General features: G+C 39.1%; 1 protein-coding gene across 2 annotated transcripts in view; it reads left to right on the top strand.

The window, feature by feature from the left end:
- Positions 1–4,439, top strand: part of sgcd (sarcoglycan, delta (dystrophin-associated glycoprotein)) — a 307,043-nt gene extending 302,604 nt beyond the window's left edge. For both annotated transcript variants that reach the window (XM_042498784.1, XM_042498783.1), the window contains one exon: positions 1,729–4,439. In XM_042498784.1, coding sequence (XP_042354718.1) covers positions 1,729–1,914 — 186 coding nt within the window. In that variant the 3' untranslated portion in view covers positions 1,915–4,439. The remainder of the gene's footprint in view (positions 1–1,728) is intronic.
- Positions 4,440–23,902: the final 19,463 nt, after the last annotated feature.

Raw genomic sequence — 23,902 nt, 5'->3', positions numbered from 1 at the left:
CACACTTACACACAAATTCTCTCAGTGTCTCACACTCTCTGCCCCTCGTGGTGAAAGATTTGTTCAACAGCAGCTGTCTGAAGAAGTCAGCTGAGACTCTGCTTTAAAAGTGTTCCAGGTCATTTGATGGCGATGCCTCCCAGAGGCGCCTGGTAATGGCTCCTGTACCTTTTTTATGGCTGGAGAGCTCCTCCTCTCCTCGGCCAGTGAGACGGCCGGCCCTAGACGAGCCCCGGGAGGCCGGTGGGAGGAGAGGGCAGAGAGATGGGATTCATGCAGCAGTGGTTTGCGTCTGTGCAGAGGGAGAAAGGCAGTTTGTTCCAATCAATGTGGGGTTGAAGGGAGTAAAACGAGTGGATGAGTAGCTGTGTGTGAGTGTGTGTGTTTGTGGTGGTGTGGCAGAAGAATTTTTTTGGTATTTGCTCTTTTTAGTCCTCAGGAGACAAGAGGAATGACCTGGGAATAAGCACACACTAAACTTTTTCATGCTTTTTTTCTGTTATGCTCGGCCTTTGAGAACAACTAGTTACAAAATAAGATGTATGCTTCATGGGATGATTTTGTTGTTCTTTGGCGCTGCTGTTATGCTTTTCCACAAATGATGTAAGATTTTTTGATATTTTATTATTGCAAATGATTTAAAAAAATGTTGAAAAATAAAAAAAAATTGTGCATACAGCCACCGTAATAAGGAACAAAATCTCCCCAGGGGAGCATACAACCAGACCCCCAAACTACCACTGCCTCAGTCTGTAAGATTTGTCCTCAGAGATGATGCCAAGCAAGTGCATTCTGGGTGTCTTTTCTCACTGATATCACTTTTCCATGCATTACTATTCACACTGTGAGCTTCAAGTCCAACACATGACCTTTATCATTCACTCCAGTCGCTCAGCTATCCTGTCACTGCGCACTGAATGTCTAAAAGACCTGCAAGTATGGACAGAAAAATCTCTAATATGCAAGATCTGATGCCAGAGAAATTGGATAGATGCCGCTATTGAGTGTGACTCTCAATATCTGGACCACTTAACATTCTGTGCAACCAACAATGTGGAGTGCTAAGGTGTTATAAGTCACTGACACTATTTGTGCGAGTCCAATCCTGTAAAGTAGAAGTTCTGGGAGGAAAAACAAAAGCTAAACTAAAGAGAGGGGGTGAAGAGATTTGCCTTGAGAGCAATTAGAGTGAAGAAATGAGAAGAGACACATGATTCAGCCTGGGTTAGCTGAGGTAAAGATGATGGGAAAAAAAGATGAGTTTTTGTCTGTAGAGGAAGAAAATGTGTGACTCTTGTGGTCTGAATGAAGAGTGAGGATTATGACTGTAATGAGGTCAAACATACTGAACACTACGTTGGATTGTGATGTGGACGGAAGGCAGAACATGCAGATGCAGACGTTAATTTAGGAGTGACATGGGTGATTTTAGGGAGATTGAAGATGAGTTAAGCTACATCTGGTTTTCTGCCAGAAGTTACACATCCTGACCACTGACAAAACAGTCCTGTCCAGCTGGCCTGAGTCCAGCACCTTAATTCACCATCAGCCAATAAGAAACTACTTAAATTAGACTTGTCCTTTAAACAGAAAGTGGATAACATGTCCAAAGTCACAACACTTCAGCTCAGAAGTCCAAATTTAAACCTAATGTACCAGACTCTCAGAACTCATTTTAACTGAAGACGTTTTTTCCAATCTAACCACTTTTCTCCCCCTCTACCACAGATCTCTCTGGATGCTCGGAGGATTCGCTTGATGCGGCTGCCCGAGGGGAAGGCCTCCACCAGCTCCTCGTCCTCTGGGACCAGGCAGACTGTCTACGAGGTTTGCGTTTGCCCCAACGGGAGGCTTTTCCTCTCCCAGGCCGGCACTGGATCCACCTGCCAGATCAGCAGCAATGTCTGCCTCTAGGACTGATACATACAAATATAAATAAATACGCAGATATCCTGAAAGAAAGACGGCAAAAACAGACAGATGTACACATATCGCCTGCCTCCGGGACAGCAAACACAGACACTACATAGAAAGACTGCCAGAGCTGATGGAAGTATAAACAATCATAGATACTGTAACTATACAGACACACTGATGCATACACTTTACAAACACTCAGACTGATATTTAGGCTCAACCGATAAAGCCAATACCGAAAATTTTGGATCAAAGCTGCTGACTGCTGATCTTTTGTGCCAATATTTCAGTGCTTAAAAATATTTTCTCCCTCAATTTTATACTTCTCAGAGTGGAAAAGCCTTTGAGATTGGCATTTAGAGCATCACAGGACACTAAAACTCTCAACTGAGTGTCGTACACATCTCTCTCAGCTCTTTATACATACATTACAGCAGCAGAGTTATTGGGCCTTTAAACTGAATTACACGAACAAAAGCAAAAAAAATGTCTTTCATTGTAGGTTTTAACTTTATTTTAATAAAACTGGGGTCAGAGAGGAACCTCCATCATATTGACCCTCAAACACTAACAACAGTATTGGTAATATATCGGTTTGACCCTATTTATTAATTGTGTACACACATGCATATGCACACATTCGCATATATACATGCATTCACACAGTTTACATATTTTAACATGGTATACACACACAAACACACACATTAACACACACACACACAGTCACACTTTTTGCTCGTAGGAGCCTCCTGGTAGAATCTGAGAGGAAAATCTCCAGAGATTTACAAGAAGAGACACTGATCTGTTCCCTTTCTCCCTGAAGAGCATTTCAGTACCAGAATCACTAGGGTGATCACCCATGGCAACAAGCCCCACCCACTCCCCCTCCCCTCTGTTTTTCTTGTCCTATTTTCTCATCTGATGGTTACCAAAGTTGAGCTAATTAAAGTATTTCCTGTTTTTCATAAAGCATTTTAAAGCCTCATAGGCATGCTAAAAGAACTTAATTACGACTACTACTAATATGCATTGTGTCAGGACTTGGCATGAATTTATTATAAGAACTGGATACCCAAGTCTAAAATGGCACCCATTCACTTGAATGAAAATTGCCCGGCCACATGCCAAAAAAGGTTTCTAGCTTATGCATCCGCTTGGCCGATACACTTTGTACTGGGATGATGTCACTCACATTTAAATCGCTTTCTAGGCTCTGGGAAAGTTTTACCAAAATACTGTTACACCTTTGTGGATTGAAAATGTACCGCAAGTTGCCTGTGGGACAAATTGACAGCAAGGTTGGCAGGCAGCGCCACATCCAACTCTCTTAATACATTCAAAGGAGTCAGAAAGTTTCAAAGGTAGGCATTTTATAAACTGCCACTTCAGTCCAAACCAGTGACTAGACAAAAAGATGCACAACACATCTCCGCTTCCTCCCAATGTACAAAGATGGAGCCAAAATATCCTCGATAAGGCAATCTTGCCTTGTTGACAGTATTCAGAGACAGAGTCTGCACAGTAGAAATTCCATTGTATCCAGTTCCTGCCATTCGACCAATCAAGAGTAGAGCCATTGATCACAAGGACTTGATTGCCACACACAGCTGTCAATCATGACATCAAACCCACTTTTTATAGCATCAGACAACTAACTGAAACCAAACTTATCAGAAAATCTAACAATAACTACCTAAAATGCCCAAAAATATCTTCGAGGTATACATTTTTTTGGCAGGTATGTCGATATTTTAGTTTGGCCAATGTCCTGTCCACCATCATGGTTAAGGTAAGGTTTATGACCTATGCTGCAGACAGCCACCAGGGGGAAATCAATATGTTTTGAGTAAACATTTGGGGAGCTGCCATGTCATCAATATTTACTATAAAATCCATGGTCTGGACCCATACCAGATCCAGATGTGTATACATGTATTAAGTACTATTAGCATGCCTATGTGACAATATATAAACCACATTAGAGTCTTGTGGACACAACTAAACTTTATGATTTAGCAACAGTGTAAAAACATCCAGACTTTTAAATTATTGGGCCACAGTTCATTTCAGTCCAAAAGACAGAATGAAAGTTTTCATTTAGGCTCTAAACTAAAGTTATACCACACAATTTTAAGCCCATTTGGTCTTTGTTACAATCTGTTCATAGTATATTATGACAAATTATAACTCATGCCATGTTCATGTCCTATCATGCACACCCAACTGGGAAAAATCATGCAAATTAGTTTGCATTCAGTTATTTGAATTATTTCAGACAGTGTTAGCAACTAATAATTCACTAGCTGGGCTTTTGATATTTTGAACACCCGATTGTTTCCATGTTGTAGCTGAGAGATGTTGCCCACTTCTTACACTTCTTGTGATATGACGTCAACATGGCACAAGTGTTGCCACAAAAAACCTCAACAGCTAAAACACTGGTCTATTAAATAGGTTTTTCTTTTCCTTCTTTTTTCAATGTAAACCTTTGAACTGAATAGAAAGCTATTTTAATTTCACATGACTGTCAGAGTTCTTTTTTGCCTGCATAAATTTCGTCCATGTCTCCTCCTGCCAAAACAGCATCACCCTCCTACTACTCTGTCATTGAAGACAATTATAAACAGCTCAACACCCTGTTCTTAATCACACAAAACAGATTATATGTCATTGTCTAATGTTACCTGCTCGAACCTCGGTGGTGGTCACCCTACTTGTTTCTTGCACTGGGACATTTTTTTAAAAAAAAGGACAAACAAACTATCGTGAGCCACTCTGTTGAAAGAGGGGAACTGTGCCTGTGCCTTATGTCGATGCACTTGTGGCAAGAAGAAGCACATCACACAGACTTTCTTTGGCATCAACGAGTAACATAATCTCTGATTTCAGTTCACTTTCATCCCAATTCACAAATCTCTCCTTCTGTGCGAATGCAAAGACCTTCAGCCATATCTGACTGTAGTTCCCCCTGCTGTCAGCGCCTGACTCTGCAAAAGGATGAGTCATTTTTCTTTGTCTATTTACCACTTTAGCTTTCCCTAGTTTGGGACAAAGCTCTTGTTACTTTGTTTTTTATGATCAAATAATCTGTGTGAAAACATTTATATGTTTCTGTGGATGTTTTAAGTTTTTAAGTTTATTTTACGACTGCACTGATGGGTCTGATTTCCAATCCTTATCACAAACTACTTGGTTAAAAACATCTAGCTTTCTCCAACACCATATGATCTTTGTCTTTGCATGCTTGTTTTTTCATCTCAACAGGCTCACATTTGGCTTCCTAAGATAGTAAAAGCATGTCCATGTTTAACATTAGAACACTTTTCTTGTGTTTTAGGTGGAGACCACTTTAGCACGATCACTCCTTTCTTTACTTGTATTTTTATGCAACACCATAGCACTGCATCACTGCTTCCATGAACTATTTAGACCCCACTATAATCATCATTAACAGTACCACTATGGTGTAGTTTCCATATACATATGTTCTAGAAAATGACAATTGTTTGGAAAAGTAGACCTCCAAAAGTGGTTGCCATTGCACTGAGATCCCATCCATACTTGTCATATTTTGACACTTGGGGAGAAGCCCCCAGCATCACTATAATGAGGCAGACTTTGTAGGAAGGGTCAGCTGCGTCACTTAAGTTGCCGCGCATTAATAAAAAGCAGACCGCTGTGAGCTTTGGGCAATAAAAGTACTTTGTCAGAGTTAGGAAAACCTTGTTTAGGGTTAGGAAAAACATGTTGCTTATGTTAATCGGGTGAGTTATCGCACTAATGACTAATGAGTGACTAAAGATTTGTGACAAAATAGCTAAAAGTTTACTTCAAGTTTCACGAAAGACACAAACACCAGTCTGCAAGGTCAAAGTCTTGTGTTTGTTGGACCAAGCCACTTTTCATGCTCTTCATACCAAGCTTGTTGCTTTAAACATCTAATAATGACACTGATGGGTTTACATAGTTGGTTGAAAGCCTGATGTCTCTTATACAGACTCTTAAGGGTGTCCATAGCGTCATTATAGTGTCACCTGGCACACTGCCTAAGTGTCGTCGGGCGAGACAAGGATGATATTTGAATGTATTGCAGAATTGTCAACATTCTTGTCTGCGAATAGAGTTGAGTTTGCAACAGCCAACTTTACACATATCTGTAAAGTTGGACTGTTCATACTGAGCATGTCAGCAAAATGATGAATGATGAATGAATTTGTTTTCCTTACAATACCAACAAAGTCCTCTTTAGGCAGAGGTGACCCCAGTTGCATGGAAGCATGAGTCAAGACTGGTGGGATAATATGATAAAATTCAGATGTTCACAGTTTTTTTCATATTTTAAGGCACTAGATTTTGACTTTTGAAGATGCAGTAACTTACTATGTAAAGACAGAAAGATCTTGTGTGATAACACTCGCCAGAAACTAGACGTTTTTTGACCAAGTGTCTTGCGATAACTCGTGAGCATGTTCATAGTAGTGCACAGCATTTATTTATATCTTATGTTGTTTAAAGTGTTACATCCTTTTCAAGAGTCAGGTGTACCAGCCTTCTTGCTGTCTCCCAGCTTCTCTGTCGCTGTATATTAAAGGACTTTGAGAAACATTTCACAACAAAATTGAACCTATCTGATGTATTTGTTTTTTGAATACACGAACACAAGAGAAATACAGATTTTTATACGGTTGTATTTGTAAATAATGTATACATAACCGTGTCGGTGCGATACATGCCGACTAAAGAGAAACACTGCTCTTTTGCAAAAAGGAAAGCCTTTTTTATAATGTACATCAGTATGTGTTTTTATACTAAAAGGGCAAAAAAAAATGTTTAAGGATTCATTGAGTTAGCATGTACAGCAATGTATACAATGTTCGCCTGTGGAGAACAAGCTGGTTTTGTTTTTATGCTTTCTCCTTCCTGTACTCGTCTCTCCTGCTGAGCTCAGATGTTTCACACAAACACAAATCTGCTTTCTTTTTGTTTTGTTGTTGTTGTTCTGTTGGGCCTGAGGTCTTTGCATTCTCTCCAAGTGTGCCGTGTGTGTAAATTTGTGCTACTATGAGTGAGCTTTTGTTTTTGTTCTTCTGCTCCACAGAACGTGTCAAATGATCCTCAGAGAAGAAAACACAGAAACCAAAAGTAAAGAGAAGCAGAGAAGGAAATGATACACAGGGTTACACATTCGTTGGAATTATCGGATTAGTACAGAAGCAGGCAACAAATATCCACTTACTTAAAAACACATTGATCAGTCATCTTATTAATTAACAGACCATAAACAACATAATGAATCAGACTTTTCTTAAATTTGAATGCAGGAGTGCATGGTGCACACATTTTGCAGTCAAAATAACCTAAGATACTGTCTATACCATGTATTAAGATGTGTTTTGGTGATCCAAACACAGTGAACAGCTGAGACATATCGCCGTTCACTTGTATTCAGATTTCTACTGCCTACATCACTTACCCTAGAAGGTCTAAGGGCCCCATGCACAATTGTTACATCCACACTCTTACAAGCTGCTCACCAGCATGCTTGGTAGGCATGTAGAATTTGTGTCGGTACAGCTGAAGATAGCTGTTAGCAGAATTTGGCACATCTTCTTTCATAGTGCAAAATCAACCCTTTGTGAAATGGGGAAGTTATAGCGCGTGTGTGAGCTGTTAACAAAACAGCCACCACATCCTGTATTGATGACATCTTATTGGGGACGCCAATTTGTGATCCTAGGATAGCCAAAGGATTTCCCGTCCTACTCTCCCTGTGAGTGGCTAGTACTCGTGGCTTTGTTGGTTGAATCGGTTGGGTTTAGGCAAGAGGAGTGGGATTGGTGTGATTTTGGGTACAATGGGCCAATCCTTTGCCATCCTAGGATTCACAAATTTGCGTTGGGGAGGCATCAAGACACATTAGTCTTTACACTAAAAACGATAAGTGGTTATATGCTTCCAGGACCCATCTGCAAGTGATTTGACTGATGAAATCACAGTGCATCTTGATTGTCGTTTACACTTACATTCAGCGTTTTCCACTTGTGGTAGGATCACCCAAGACATACCGTATGCTATACTGGGTGTAAACAGGCTCTGAAAGCATTCTGACTATGACACTGATCAGGCATGACCCAGTGGATAATGTTGCTCATCAATTATTAATATGGCCTAGATCACATTCTGTGATGCAGCCCTGTGTGTTCCCACCGAGTGCTCTGTTCTTCTTTTTCTTGCTACCCACTGGGGTTAACATCCATCCTGATTACATCTTTCATTCTTCAGTCCGAAACTGCCATTCATGGAGTAGTTTTCAAAGATGCCAAAATAAAAGGCGTTGTTCAAATTGATTGCAGTAGTCATTGGGTCCTACCTGACAAGAAAGCTCAAAATTCATTGTAGCAAACAAAAAACATTTTTTTCAGAATGAAAGCTGTTATGTCATATCGCTAAAGTTCATTAGCAAGTTAAACCACATATTGGCAAAACAAATGTGTTAGACCAGCCAGCTCCCTTTGAGTTAGCTGTGTGATTAGCTTCAGTGGATGTTCCAGTATTAATGTTGTATTTTGTTTACATTGAACTGCAGATGGTGGCTCACCAGTTTGGCAAGTCTGTAGTTTTTACAGTTAACTTGTAATTATGACTAGGAGACTAATGCCAATATGAGTTGCTTGTTGTTGCAACCTTTGCTAAAATGACACGGTGCTCAAGTTTCCGTTACACTCTTAGATACTCTCTTACCTTAGAATGTTGACAGAAAACATCCAGAACATGTCTGAATTTTTCAGAGATACAGATGAAAAACTGCAATGAAATAACACAATGTGTTACAGAAGCTAGTTCGTAGACAGTGCAGGCTTCAGCTCTCTATGAAAGTGAGGACATCCCAGAAATGATGATGATAATAGGGCCAAGCTGATGGTTCAACAGGCTAATGGTGATGGTTATTACTTTTCCTTTCTTGGCTTTTTTCTTTACCTTCTGCTCTGCAGTCCAAGATCTATGTGTACCACACTGTAATTCAAATAACCAAATGTTATACAACTGTACAAGGTCCCTAATAAGAACTTCTAAATACAGTTTTTGCAAGTTTTCATACATTTAGAAACTGGTTTCAGACAATCTGAAAAAAATGCAGCTTTGATCTGAATTTGTCTCATCCTTAAAGAATCAGGAAGTCATCCTCTCCCTCAGGCTGAGCATCACTGGACTAAATTCTTTTTTCATCTGCAGTGCAAACATTTCTGCTACAATTTATGGTGCACAGACATATGAAGAAAGACCTTTTCAGCATAACCATATCTACTTAACTAACTAACAGCGGTTTACTTACTGCTGAAATATGACACGTCACAACAAAGCTACAAATATTAAAAGTTATCATTTATTTTAAACGTATGGTAGGAAAAAAAAACTCTTCAACAAAGTTAATGCAGTATGAGAGATTTTCTTTTTTTCCTTAAAAATATCTAAATCTACAGCAGAAAAACACTTTGAATATTTTATAAATTGCCAAAAAATGTACACACCATACTGGATAATGGTGATGCCATATTTTTGGATATATTTTTTTTTTAATCATTTTCATCCTTTTGTACATGTAACTGTTTTCAAATATTTCATTTTGGAGATAAAAACTTACCATATGTTGGACAAGACTTTACAAATATGTTGCAGCCTGTTATAATTGAAGTTACTTCTATACGTCTCATGATGTCATCTGATCATATCAATAGTAATCCATACAGAAAGTGGAACACTGAAGAGTGATACCGGATTGAATCTACCCGAAATGTCACAAGACAGCTGTCCGCTGTTTTATCTCACAATGTGTCCTGATTCACCCAGTTTTCACAATTCGCTGACATTTTCATCATCTTCACAACACTATCGGCACATGAGTAATCACATGTGTGAAATTGGTTTCCAGAGAGTTTTGATGCCTTCTTTGTCTCTGAGCGTAAAAACAGCAGACGTGCGAATAAGAGCCACTGAAGGAAAAAAGACTGTGGTTTAAAATAAAAACACACCCTTGAGCTTTTTGTCAGTCGTTAACGAAGCTTTTTATTCCGTAGAAAATAGCCTGAACTGTCTCTTAATATTTTTAAGAATGAAAAATGCAGTTATTTAAATCCAGGCCTTTTTTGCCTTCCTTCGTAAATCAAAGCTGCTAGCATCACCAAGATGCCAACAGCTGTTCCAGAAGCTGCCCTGGTACCAAGAGTCAAATATTCAACCCCTCAAAATGTAAAACTGAGTCTGTTTAAAGCCGTCGTGGAGCAGCACTGGCCACATTCACCCAGCATAAACTTCCATTTCCTTCAGCGTACTTTAATTTGATCGTTTTCACCCGACCCTCACGCTGAGCCCTGGCAGAGTTCAGTCTGGGTCATGCCTCCTTTCTTGTTTGCAGTGTTATCAGCAGAGTGAACCGGGGCCCACCCCAGATTAAGCCGTGCTCCTCGCTTTCTTCAGCTTATGATGGCGAGGCCAGACTGCAGAGAGCGAGTGTTTGATCTGTGTTTCAGAGCAGCTGGAGGCCTGGAGAATGGGCGTCAGCGGGTTGGCTCATTAGCCAATCTTCACTGAGCGGCTAACCTCGAGCTACATGCACACTGCAAAAAGTATTCATCTTTGCGTGTCATTAAAGCTTTTGTCCTGAGTCAAATTTGCAGATATTTTTAAACAACTGATATGAACTGCATCAGAGTGGGACCGACTGAAAGTCACATTTAAAAGAACCCCTTTCTGCCCATTTCTTTATCATCACAACAACTATCAAAGGATGAAAGTTAGCGGGATTAGAGGCCCCCCCATCAATCACACATTCGATGTGCCAACTTAACTCTGTTATCAGGGTTTTGACGAGCTTTTCTCACTCAGCGGCTCTCTCTTTGTCATTTCACCAACACTGATGGCTGACTGAGGACGTTTCAAAGTCGAGCATCTTTTTCACAGAAAGGCAAAGATTTCACATGATTCTGTGCCGTTTCACAGCAGGTCTTTAAAGAAAAGAGCTTCTGCTTCTTCATACAAAGACCCATCTCTCTTAGAGATGACTTTTTTCTTGGATTATTGGAATAAGAAGCCCATAAAGCTGAGAGTGAGCTATTGACCGGGTGTCTCTCTGTCTTACGCTTCAGCTAAAAGGAGAGAAAAAAAGGAGTTTCTCTTATATTTCTTTTAAAGAATGCTACCTAAAGAGCTGCATTTAGAGAGAATGAAGTCTGTGCAATTCATCACAGCCTCGCTTGAGGTATGAATATGGAAAATGCAGTTTGTTATCAAATCAGCGAGGCTGGTTTTCTCTGCTATTTTCCCAGCAAGGTTCCACAGAGAAATGATTTTATCTGGTATTAAATATTAAAATCACCTGTGTTGTTTGAAGCCAGTTTAAATATTTTACTAGTATTGAACACGACTACAAGTCAGCTGTTTAATCTGCTCATTTGTTGCACGGTTTCTCCATGCTGAATAGGAACAGGCTTTCCTCGATTTTCTAGTTTTCAGATATTACAAACAACAGTTTTTTTTTTTTTTTTGGTCAGACAGGAGAAGTGGAGGGAGACAGTGGGGTCTTATTTTTGCTCATGAAATGAATGCAACTGGTGTGAATTTTAGCTTTTTGTCTGGTGAATGGAAATGTTGCTCTTCCCTGGTTGTCATTTGATTTGTTTTTCCTGTGCTGGCTGCTGAGAGTCATCACAGGATGTTGAATGAATGTATTTGTAAGATTTGTGTTTTATCTGCAGTGAGTGTAAACCTTTAAAGAAATATATTTTGTGTTTCTTGACCTGTGTATGTGTGTGATTATGTGTGTGTGTGTGTGTGTATGTGCGCCCAGTGAGTACTGGATCAGCGGTATTTATAGATACTTCTGAGTGAGGTGTTTTTACCTGCCAGGTGTACCAGGTGACAGGGTTTACCTGCACATGAATGTGCACACAGAGCTGTAAAGACTTTTTGGAGTTAATAAGGTAAATCATGCACATCCTGTACTCCACGGCGGATAAAACAAATGCTAACCAATATACTTGCAGTATGATTTGATTCAGGTGTAGTAATCTTTCTTGTTTTTTTTGGCTTCACAGAAACATGTCAAGTGACCTTTTGAAAATGAATGGTGTCATTTCAGTGGAGAACAAAGAGCAGAACAAGGACTCTGAAAACTAATGAATCTGTGGCTTCTGATGTCATGCTGTCATATTTTCCACATGTACCAAGCGAGTGTAAATAGAGCGAGCTGTTTCGTAGTAGGGGATGTTTTTGTACTCTTCACTCTGTCACTTGATAAACATAAAGGTACCAGTTGTCAATCCTTGACACCGTCACTGGTAACAGATTTTAAAAAGTTTGGAAACAACTCAGTGTTTGCGTTAGTTCAAATTCTGTGAATCTGAGATTTGTGAGATTGAGAATTTTGTCATTTTTGTGAAGACTTGCAGGATTTTTTTTTCTTTCTTTCTGTTTGTACCGTGATATATGCGAAGGGGATCCTTACACATTCTATGCAAACAAATGGATATAGAAGCATTTTAATAATGCAATGAAATGTAAACGTTGTAAAAATTGTGAATGAAAGTAAACGCTCTTAAATTTATTATACTTTCTGTATACAGTTTGTATTTATGAACTGAGTTGCAATCTAAACTGTATCAATAAACTTATTTTAAAAACATTTCCTCGAGCTTACACGCTGACAAAGTGCACTTTTTAGTTTTTTCTGTCTCACTCACACATACATACACACACCAATCTTAATCTTACATTTACTGTGTCCAGAGAACATATTCACAGATGACAGCTTGCCGCTACTGTTGGCCACAAAATCTGGTTTTCAAAACTCAATATTGGGCCCGTTTCAGTTTTGGGGGCCAAATATCTCAGTACATAGACAAGCAATTACTGAGTGCCTGGCACTTGTCTGATCTCACCGAGCCAGATGTGATTTTGCCACCTCATGGTGAAAATAAACACTGGGGGCAAATGTCACGTTGTGGTTCTGGATAGCATTGAAATCAGCTTTTCCAAAGCTCCACCCCCTCGCACTTTTTGTTCCAGTTTGGGTGTATTTCCAGTTGAGACACACTTGTTTGAGAGAGAGCTGGATACAGTGCCGAGAGTCAGCTCTGCTGCCCATTAGTCCCAAACTCTGACTGTGGTACTGCAACAAAATCCCCTGCGGCCCAAAAAGCTCTTTTCCCAGTTTTAAAAATATTGACAGGATAACTCCATGTGTCAACAAGGTAAATTATTACTCATTATGTTATTGATTTTAAAACCATTACAGTCTGATTTTCATATCTGAAGAACCTGCTAAAGTACTTTGGTGTCCCAGCTCAGTTGAGGTATTTTAATGAGACGTCCATGCTTTAAAGTCACTTTGAGCATCGCTGATGAAGTGTTGTATTTTCAAAATTCTGATTTTTTTCTCACCATTTAATTATCCCTACGGTATTTTCAGTTGGTTGTCTCTGAACATGTGGCCACTATATGATAAAACCCACAAACTCAGATATAGTGTCATTAGCCCAGAACTGATAGTACAGTTATCTAGAGTAACTTTTTCAAAGAATGAGGACCAAAATATGACAAACTTGGTGACGCTGCCAGCTGTCATTCATTTTCATAATTCAGAATTAAGCCAATTTTAGGCCCATCCTTCCTGCTGACATCGATCGCCAAAGCCCTGATTTTCAGATGGTACAAAAGATCATGTTGCCAAATTTTCATGTGTTGTGTGAGGTAAGAGTCCTTGTTACATCTCCCTGTCTGCTAAGAAGTCCATCCTGGCCTCATCGATTTCATATACTAAACATGTTTAATATTTACCATCTGATATCCTGTTGTGAGGGGCGAACCCTGAGGATTGTTGGTAGCCCCGAGAGGCTTTTCAAGCAAAATCAAATGGGATTCAAATGAGAATTTACTCACCTTCAGCTTGTGCTGCAACATGTACATGTTCACGTCATCTCCATGACTTCATCCACATACATTTTCTGTAAAAACGTTTTGCAAATAGGTTTTCAAAAAAGTTTTAGTGTGGGCTAGTCTGAAAGAACAGGCAAGTAGAGTGGACTGAGAATTTTAAATAAATGATCTGAAGGAGGTAGACAATCATGACCACAATTTAGATTTGTTTATTTATTTATTCTTTTATTTTTATATTTTTTACAGCATATTTTTTAAGAAGATATTCACCCTATATTGACAATAAAAGCTTTTACTAAATTTCACAGGATCTGTCAAACTGATTTTAAAATAACCGACTTGTCTTATTCCCTAACATTTTTAACATAATATTGATTTGCTTTGCCTGGGGCATGTTCAATCTCAAAACATTTTCGACTGTTTTGCCACTGTTATTGGACTGAAAGACATGTTTCTTCAAAATGTTGTGCAACTGCGTGTAATGGTCTTTTGAGGTTTGTTTTTTTCCATTTGTTGAATGGGTCAGAGGTGCACCCAATCATCAGTGATGTTCATAAACCAAATCTTTGCACATTCAGTTCTTGTTTGTATTTCACACTTGTTTTGACAATATAGACTGAAATTTTCCTGTGCCAGTAAAACACCTTTCAATCAACAAGGCAGTGTGGCTGTTAAACACAACAGGGTGTTCAAAACATCAACATTTCCGTTTCAATGAACATCTTGCAACGTATTGTCGGGTCTGAACGCAGCCCTGCACCTGTGAGGAGGGAGGGGCTGAGGTTAGGACAGCCTGCATCTGGTAGTCTCTCTGCCTCTGTGAAATGGACTGTCTCTTGGGTTTCTGAAAGTTTGTTTTGTTTTCTGTCTTTGTGATAAAGATACGACTTTCTCCTCCAACCAATAAACAGCCCCTGCACACCAACCACACAGGTAGGCTCATTTCACTTATTCTGAGTAAGTAAAGCTCTCCTCAGGGCTGTGTGGGAAAACACAAACGTGTTTCTCCTCTATTACCGCTGCTCTCTGTGTTTCGGTCAGACCTGACTTTAGCCGGCTGAAATTCGCTTTGCACGCTGCTTTTAAAAAGTAAGCAGGGCAGCAGATAGTGTGGTTAGGTCTGTAGCAATGAGCTGCAGGAGCTAGCGTGGTTGGCAGGCTAACACTAGCTGGTAAAGATGCCAAACTTTCAAATGTTTCAACACTTGCAAACAATTGTTTTGAAACGTTTCAAAACCTGTTGGCTCAACATTGGCATCCACGGACAGAAGCTGGCATCGCAGTTATCACTCAATGTTTGTTTGGAAAGCTCGCTTTTCCCCATCCATAACGCAAATATATTCATTTATTTACTTCCTGTAGGATATATTATGTGACCTAACGATGGTGGTGCTATGCTGTAGTTAGTTGATAGACACACAGAAATAATACGATGCATGTTTTTATGCTTTGATGACTGTGGGATTCAAAATGTACAGTCTGAATGGTTTTCCATGGCGCAGCTTTTCTACTTTACAGTATGAATGTAAAAAAAAAAAATAAAATGTTGACAGTGTATTTTAGATTTATTGTAGGAGCTGAGTTGGAACTTAAAAAAAAAAATCAAAAAGTTAAATAGAAATTCATGCCATATGCATTAACACAACCAAATGAAAAGTAAGGGTCCCCAATTATTATTATTATTCCTATCATTGTTATTCTATATATATATATATATATATATATATATATATAACAACTAACAGCATGCTAACACTAGCCGGTTAGCCATGCTAGTGATTCCAGAAGTTGTAGTCTAAATGAAATACCCATTTAAAATCTTATCCTCATTATTGTTGCAGCCAGGCAGTATTCTTCCTCCACTGCTTGTTTTATTTTTTCACCATGCCGTTATGTAAACAAGGAGGATATGAAAGTGAGCCAATTTAGCAAAAACAAACAAAAAACTTGCTTAAAACCTGCACATCTCACAGTGCTTCCTTACTGAAACTGGCAGCAGGCCTAACAGAAGAGACCAGAACCGGCTAATCTTCCCCTAAATTTGTCTTTTTTTAATTTTTTTTTTTTTTTTTTAAATACCATTGTGGTCAATCATTTTAGTTTGTGCTGACACAGAGTTTTGTGTGATGTCGGTATTCTCTCCCTCTGCGGGCTCTGAGGTGCCAGCATTTTCTTTCTTCTGCTTCAGGCTGTGTACTCGTTTGTTCTGATCAAAAACTCTTCCATTTTTTTTCATCACCCAGAATGCACTGGGCAGATGAATCAAATGAATCATTTGCTGTGGTTACACAGTAGTTGTATTCTCACAAGGGAACAATAGTCACATTTATGCAGGACTAAATAACAACCGAACGATGTGAAGAGGGCAAACGTCTATTAAAAGGGCATTGTTGTACCTAATGCTTGATTCACAGTCACTTTATGAACTGTGAAGGGCGCCTTTGTTCTGAATATCTGTGAATTTGCGATTGTGGTGCTTGCATGCGTACACTCTTTCAGAAAGGTCAAAGTCTACAGATCCTGGAGCAGTTTAGTAAAGCCACGCGTTGTTGCCATCATTAAGGAGATTTTGTTTTTAGTCCGTTGTGTTGTTGTTTGTTTGTCAGCAGGATTACGAACAAAACTACTCAATTATATGAACCTGGTGGACAGGAGGGTGTATAGCCTGATGGGCTTCAGGTCACGCAGGTCATGGGCGCAGAGACATTCTGTTTTGGGATTGTCTGTCCATCTAGTGAATGCCATATGTCAAGAACGCTTTAGAAAATGTCTTCAAATTTTGCACAAATGTCCACATGGACTCAAGGATGACTGTACAGATTTTGATGGTCGTAGGTCAAAGGTCCACTGTGACCTTGTGTTTGTTTCATTCTCATGTATGTACAATGAACGGTTTAGAATTTCAAGATCAAAGGTCACTGTGAACTCATGTTCGTCAATTTATGTGAACACAATATTTCAAGAACACCTTGAGGGCATTTCCTCAGATTTTGCTCAAATGTCCACTTGGACACACAGTGAGCTGAATGGAATTTCATACTCAAAGATCGAGGTCATTGTGACCTCACATTTTTCACATTTTTTTGAACGCAATATAAATATCCACTCAGTAATTATGACAGTATTTCACATAAATGTCTAATATAATAAAATGATTTAGTAATGACATTTTGTATCCTAAAGGTAGGAGGTCAGCTTCACTGTGACATCAGATTGTTCTGCAAAAACATTTTTGTGGCCATTTATTTACATCAAAAGGCAGGAACGAGTGGGGACAGATTTGGTCAGATACTGAACTGGTGACACTTATCTTGAAACTGAGGTGATGGTAAAGCTCTTCTGTGCCGCCTGATTGAAGATATGTGTGAAGTATTTATGTTTTTGAATATGTCATGTCATGTTATGCTCATGTTTGAAGCATTGTCTACTGTCATACCTATATGTGACAAACATGAATGTAACCCACACTTGCAACCTGACTGGTTCATTGAGGCATACAACTGCAAGGCTGTAACTGTTGTTTCATTCTGGCACGGTTTTGAATCACGGAGTGGATTCGTAAAATACTTTTCATTTTTGCTATCGTTGAGAGATGGGGCATTTGGCCTTGTTGAAAGTCTGCGCTCTCCCAGTGCCCTTTTAGTTATGTTTGGATTACTGAGAATTCTTACTTTTTGAGCCTTTCTGTCTCCTAGTTCCAGTTGTATCAAATCAAACTGTTAATTATGTTAATATTAAACCTTTAGTTGGAGGCATTGCTTGTGCACATCCAGGCCTTGACTCTGTAAACTTTGTTTGTTGACGTGATGAAGAGCCTTTAATGAAAAGGGGCTCTAAACAGCAGGAGGTGTGCAATTCAAGCTGTGGACTAATTAGCTGTTCAGTGATTGAAAGCTTGTGTACAGGAGCGAGTCTTCCTGTGCAACGGAGAGAAAGCTGCAGTTGTGGAATAACACTGCTGTTGTTTGGCAGCAAAACTGTGGATTAGGCTGCACAAGCTGTTAAAACTATTTTAATGGTCATTTTATGCCCTTTAGACAGCCGGACTGTGGTATTTTGGAAGAAAGGATCAATAGAACTGCGCAGGGCTAATTAGCAACATGTTTTGTGCTTGGCTGTAAAATAAGAATGAAAACTGTGACTCACATGGGACTAAGTAGATAATGACAAAAATGTGTTTCAAATTGTTCTCCTTCAACATCTTATGCAACCATTCTATACCATTCAGTGTCCTAAAAGTATTTCACTACATTTTTTTTATTGAATTGTTACAAAATAACAACAAATAAAATAGTTAAAGGATAGTGCTGGTCAATATTTTTTGTAGTGTCAAAAAATCCCTTGAAAATGGCAAAAACCAACAATATGTTTGTCCATTTCTGATTACCCTGACTTCCATACTATGGATGAAGCACTTTGAGACGCACTGGATTTCTACTGAAGACATATGTCTTTAAATCCAACAAACAGTAGTAATTAGGGGGGACTATTTTAAGCGGTGGATTAATCCATTTTTGGTGCTGTTGTGAGTTTTTGAGGCAGGGTAAGGGTCAGGGTTAGTATTTGGGATTGAGTCAAAATAAACAACAAAGTTATCTACATTTGCTTTCTACTGACTAGAATTTCCCAGCTGCAAAGTGTTTTACACTGGAAGGACAAAAAGACTTCTACAGGACAGGCTGGCAGAACACAAATATGCCATTCGCACAGATGATGTGAACCATCCCGTAGCTCGACATCATCAGGGCTTCCAAAACAGCAACCCAGCCACATTACAAGCCTTTGGCATCAACCACATCCCACCCTCCTTAAGAAAAGCAGACAGACTAAAGAAGCTCAACCAACGTGAAACATTTTGAATTTATAAATTACAGGCCACCAAACACCCAGGCTTCAATGAGGACCTAGACTTTACTGCATTTCTGTAAACATTGTCACTATGTGTAAATGAAAGTTTTCTGTTTTTTGTTTTGTTTGTGATTTTTTTTTCACTGTTTTGTTGTTATATTTACTATTTATGAGTATTGTGGACCCCTAAATGATGCCATCTGCTGGAATTTGTAAACACCTACACTCTTCTCAGGCCACAGTCCCCAGATACAGGTGTAAGTTTCCTATTGGTGTTAAACTAATATAAAAGGACCATCTGTTGTCCTGAGATCCGTTTGACTCCCTGACGAAGGCTTGGTTGCCTAAATGCGTTGTGTGTTTTAAAGGCCCATCATGACCATGCCGTAGAAATAAAGGCATTTTAACATTTCAAGGGAGTGCCTTGGAATTTCCTTTTTTCTGTTTATCCCAGTATATCCCCGCCTGAAGAGCACCTTGAACAAACTGACTTTTGAGTTCAGGAAGCGCTCCTTTTCTTGCGTTTTTGATAAACTATAAAGTGTTCATGGTAATGATGGAACATGTCATCAGAGCCACAGTGTGGCCAACGCTCTCTTGCACCGACTGAATAAGTCAATTTCCAATGATTTCTAAAATTACAATTCTTTGGAAAAACTATGATGTTCCTCCAAAGTTTGGAAAGACATCATGGTTTGACATTAAATGGTTAATCTTGCCACAGACATAATGTGACATATGTCACATATGACACATCACAAATGTCACTAGTGCAGCATGCTAAACTTACAAGCATATTAGGCTACATTTTTTTACACACACTTTTGTCACTTTTCATGCTCGATATTGTCACTTCCTCCTTGGCTCTTGTAACAATCACTATAGCTATTTATGTTTTTTGGTGAGAGCGGGCTGATGTGGCTCATTGATGTATTTTTAACTGTCACTGGGGCTCCATGGCACAGAGGAGTTAGATATAACAAGTTTTGAAACAGACACACGCAATACTTATTAGTAGATACCTCCAAATTTTCAAATTCAAAAGCTTTCAATTGACACTGCTCTGTTTGGCCTACTGAACCAGGGCAACCACCTGGCCTACAAAAAAAATAGGTTGAATCATTTTGTCAGCTAGTGTGATGCAGATTTTTTTTTTATTAAATGTTGGGAGGACCCGAGGGTTAAATATTACTTCAGGCGGAAGAGGGAGAAGGTCTTTCCAGTGGTAATTAAGGGACTAGCAGACAAAAATGATCCAGTTGTGCACATATCTTTGTGTCTACCTGGACAGTAAATTAAACTGGAAAGAGAACAGTGGTATTGTACACAAGAAGGCTCAGTCAAGATTACTCTTTTTGAGGAAGCTAAAATCCTTTGACATTAGCAGGATATTTCTACATGTTTTCCACCAGGGAATCTTAGCCAGTGTCCTGTTTTATACTGTGCTCTGCTGGGGGGGCAGCATCACTGCAGATGATGAAACCAGGATCAATAAGATAATCAGAAAGGCTGGCTCAGTGATTAACCTTACTGCAGACTCACATGAGGTCACGAGAACAAGGGTCAAACTGTTTTTTGAAAGCCATCTATTACATCTATTACACACTGTGTTTTTTTAATAGACTCAGAAGCACGTTTTGTGAGCGACTCAGGATGCCTCAGTGTTCGTCTGAATGACTCAGAAGGTATTTTGTTCCATCAGCTGTCAGGTTGTTGGATGAACACTTTTAGTTGTGTTCTTACCTGTTGATTGTGTCTCAAATGGCTTTTTATGGTGTTATTTATTTGTTGTAGTGTACATTTGTATTATTTGTGTACTGTGAATGAACTGTGAATGTTGTCTACAAGTGTCCCTGGTGGCAAATGAGTTTCCCCATTGGGGATCAAGCTTTCTAATCATTGTTGTTTTTGCTGAAATCAAACTATTTTGAAAAGCAGAAATGATTTGAGATGTTTCTTGAAACCAGCAGTATGTTAGTTGCTTGTTATCATCATTTTGTAGTTCACTGTTCTGAGATCTCTATCTTTGCATTACACCAAAATGAAGCAAAAGCTGAGTGCACAAAGTTTCCTGGATTTTGTTATCAGATTCAGTCAGAGTTTCTCTTTCCCTTAAATGCACAGCAACCTTTCTGCCTTTCCCTTCCTTTAAAAACTAAAATTTCAAATGATAAAAAAAGCTCTGTTGCCATAAAACTAACCTTTTGAAATTTAACCATGACCATTCTTCAGAGGAAAAGAACCCAGACTGAATGTGGACTGTAAACTTTTTTTAATTATATGCTGATATTGAGGAAGCTTTGCTGCTCTGTTGGGCTGTAAAGAGAAACAAAAGATATAAAGGGAGAGAAAAACGAGTGGGTGAGAGTGTGAGGCTGAGAATGTGAGACCGCTGGGAGCCATAAGAGTGATGATATCCACCGAGGCTTCCTGCCTTGTTGGGATGTAAACAGAGAGAGACAAAGGAGTCTTTTAATATCAACTGACATTAACATGCAGCTCATATCAACACTGTGTACAGATATGATTTAGAGGGCATACAGTCATGTCTGGCATTAAAATACGTCTCACAGAAAAAAAAAAATGAAATGATATTTCTCAGCCCCCTCATAAAATGTAGCTTGTAGCACATGTCTATTTGAATCATAACAAATGCAAGAAATATGACAGTAAGTACACTGCAGTTGTGCTTCATGCAACAAATATCATAATTAATTGTGCGTGCTTGCCAGTTGAATCAAAATGTTATTAAGGATTATGAGTGGTGGTGTAGTCAAGCTCTGTTCGCATGGGACTCATATTAATAAGTGACCTCATGTGATTTAGAAATTACAGTTACCTTTGATATCAAGGCCTAACATAATAACTGTTGAGCCTGTTAAAAGATAGAAAATGGTCCTTTATCACCTGCTGCCATGCTTGTAGTTCATCATCTTTGGAGATCATCCTCTTCTCTTTGCTTTTTCTGCAAACTGATCTCCAGGCTGTAAAGTGTGATGAGCTACCTGCAACCAAACTGCTGTCATAACTTTCATTTACCTTTGCAACCACCATAATTCTTGACAGAAAAAAAGAAGAAAAGTGCAGAAAACCTTGCCAAAAATGACCTCACATCACAGACATGCCCATTTACACAGGAATCATTTTATCACATGACCTCTATGTTTGGAAAAATATGGTAAATAATTTGCAATGGAATTTTGATTGATAAAGTACGGACATGGCAAAGTCACACAGGATTAAGGCCCATGTTGCGCTCCATGTTGCTCCACATGAAAATAAAACACCTCTGTGACAGCTGACATAAAAGAAAGGATCAGATGCTCTAAAAGCTAAATATTCCCAATCCCGATCAGTTAAAAAATGCCTTGATTGGACTCTGATCTGATGTTTGAGATCGTATTGGGACATCTATAATGCCAAGAGTTAGATGAGGAGTTTGAAATCACTCTCATGTCTGTGTGAAGCAGCTAATTAACTTAGCTTAGCATAAAGACTGGGCATAGGAGAAAGCAGTTAGCCTGGCTCTGTTTAAAGCACTCTCGTGCATCAGTACCAATGTGATGTGTGTGATATAAGCTCCCTCTCTGGGCCCATTCAGACATGATGTGCCGCAAACTGTTACCACTCTGCTGTGTCCTGTCCCTGGGGCAGGTGGATCTAAGCTCTGTTAAAATACATTTAAAGGTTTGTTTTTTCTTGGTAAAAATGTATTGTTTTTGCTAAAATAGCTTCCGGTTGTGACTACATTGCCCTTGAGTAATTTCTTTCAGTTTGTTGAGCACAGTATGATGTTGGTACATGTGCATATGTTGGCTTGATTGTTTCATTGACTCATGTAGCTTCGCATAAAGTCTCTGTGGTGTAGCTCGCTGACCAGCAGTAAGCTAATTAATTATTCTTCTAGTTTAGTATGTTCTGTCGTGTTTTTATACCAAAGCTGGCTGTGGGAGAGCTTATTTCATTCTGTTGTTACCAGTAGAATAAATGGCCTGTTGGAGCCTAAAAATGCCTGTTTATGCCTTATTCATCACATAACACAAGGGAGAGTGCATCACTACTACATCAGCAGCTTTCAAAGCACTACAAGAACACTACTTCCTCCTTTGTTTCCTTCCTCCAGAAATGATGGTTTTGATCGCTTAGCGCAAGTGTATAAAAAAAGTTTCAGATCAATGACGACCTGGATGTTTACAGCACCTGTGACGGACAAAGACAAAGTAGAGCTTGTAGATCATATTCATCACCAGTGTACTTAAGCGTTGCCAACGTTAGCTGTATCACCTCGGAGAGTTGTGAGGGTGGGCGACTATTTAATGTGCTTTTAAAAAACTCCCATTCACTGTGCTATTAGACTGTCGGCCTATAAAGCATCGGGAAAGTGAAACATTCATCATCAGTTTTCTACAAGGTCAAAGCAAAGCTTTCAAACTGTCTGCGAACAGTCGGCTCAGGAACAATATATATGTGTCCCTTCACTTTCATTCACTTGATGCAGACTTCATTATACTGCCAGCTCAGATTGAAGACAATATTTATGAAAACACAGTTTTCTGTCAAATGTTCTGCCCTGCAATATTGTTTGATAGGTATATCTTGATATTTGTTTTTGCTGCTGTCTCAAAATTGAAACCATACATAATTATCACTAAAAAACAATGTGGCTCAAATGTCAGCCTCTCTTGTAGTCGCTCTGCGTTGTTTTCTTGTTTTTTTCACATAACCATTCACAGAAGATTATTTTTTACTCATAGCACAGAAACACTGCTAATGGAACTCTTTGAACTGGAGACATAAAGTCAGTTTAACAGAGCAATTTTCATGGAAAAGAGAAGATTTCTGTCTGTCCTCTTTTTGTTAGACATCACTGAAATGAACCCCTTTTCTTATCTGAATGGCAGTCCTTTTCGTTCCTTCCCGAGGCGCTGACAGAGCTATTACTATGATGTTTTCATCTCGGCTTGTTGATATGAAATATACTTGTTGCTTCAAAATGCCAGTTCTTCAACATTAAGTGCAGAGAATCTTATAAATGTATCTTCTTTATGTTAAAGCCTTTGTCACTCTGTAAAAGAAAAGGCATCTGAGACCTTTTTATTTATTAAATTGCCTTATTGTGTCATGCCCCCACTAAACACCATATGCTTGAGACAAAAAATAGTTTGTAGTTTACATTGCACTGCAGGAATTAAACTGATTGAAC

The sequence above is a fragment of the Plectropomus leopardus genome, chromosome 13 (genome assembly GCF_008729295.1).
Source record: "Plectropomus leopardus isolate mb chromosome 13, YSFRI_Pleo_2.0, whole genome shotgun sequence".
NCBI classification, from domain to species: Eukaryota; Metazoa; Chordata; class Actinopteri; order Perciformes; family Serranidae; genus Plectropomus; species Plectropomus leopardus.
Note: the sequence above shows the minus strand (reverse complement) of the source record. Positions and strands in the feature narration are given on the sequence as shown.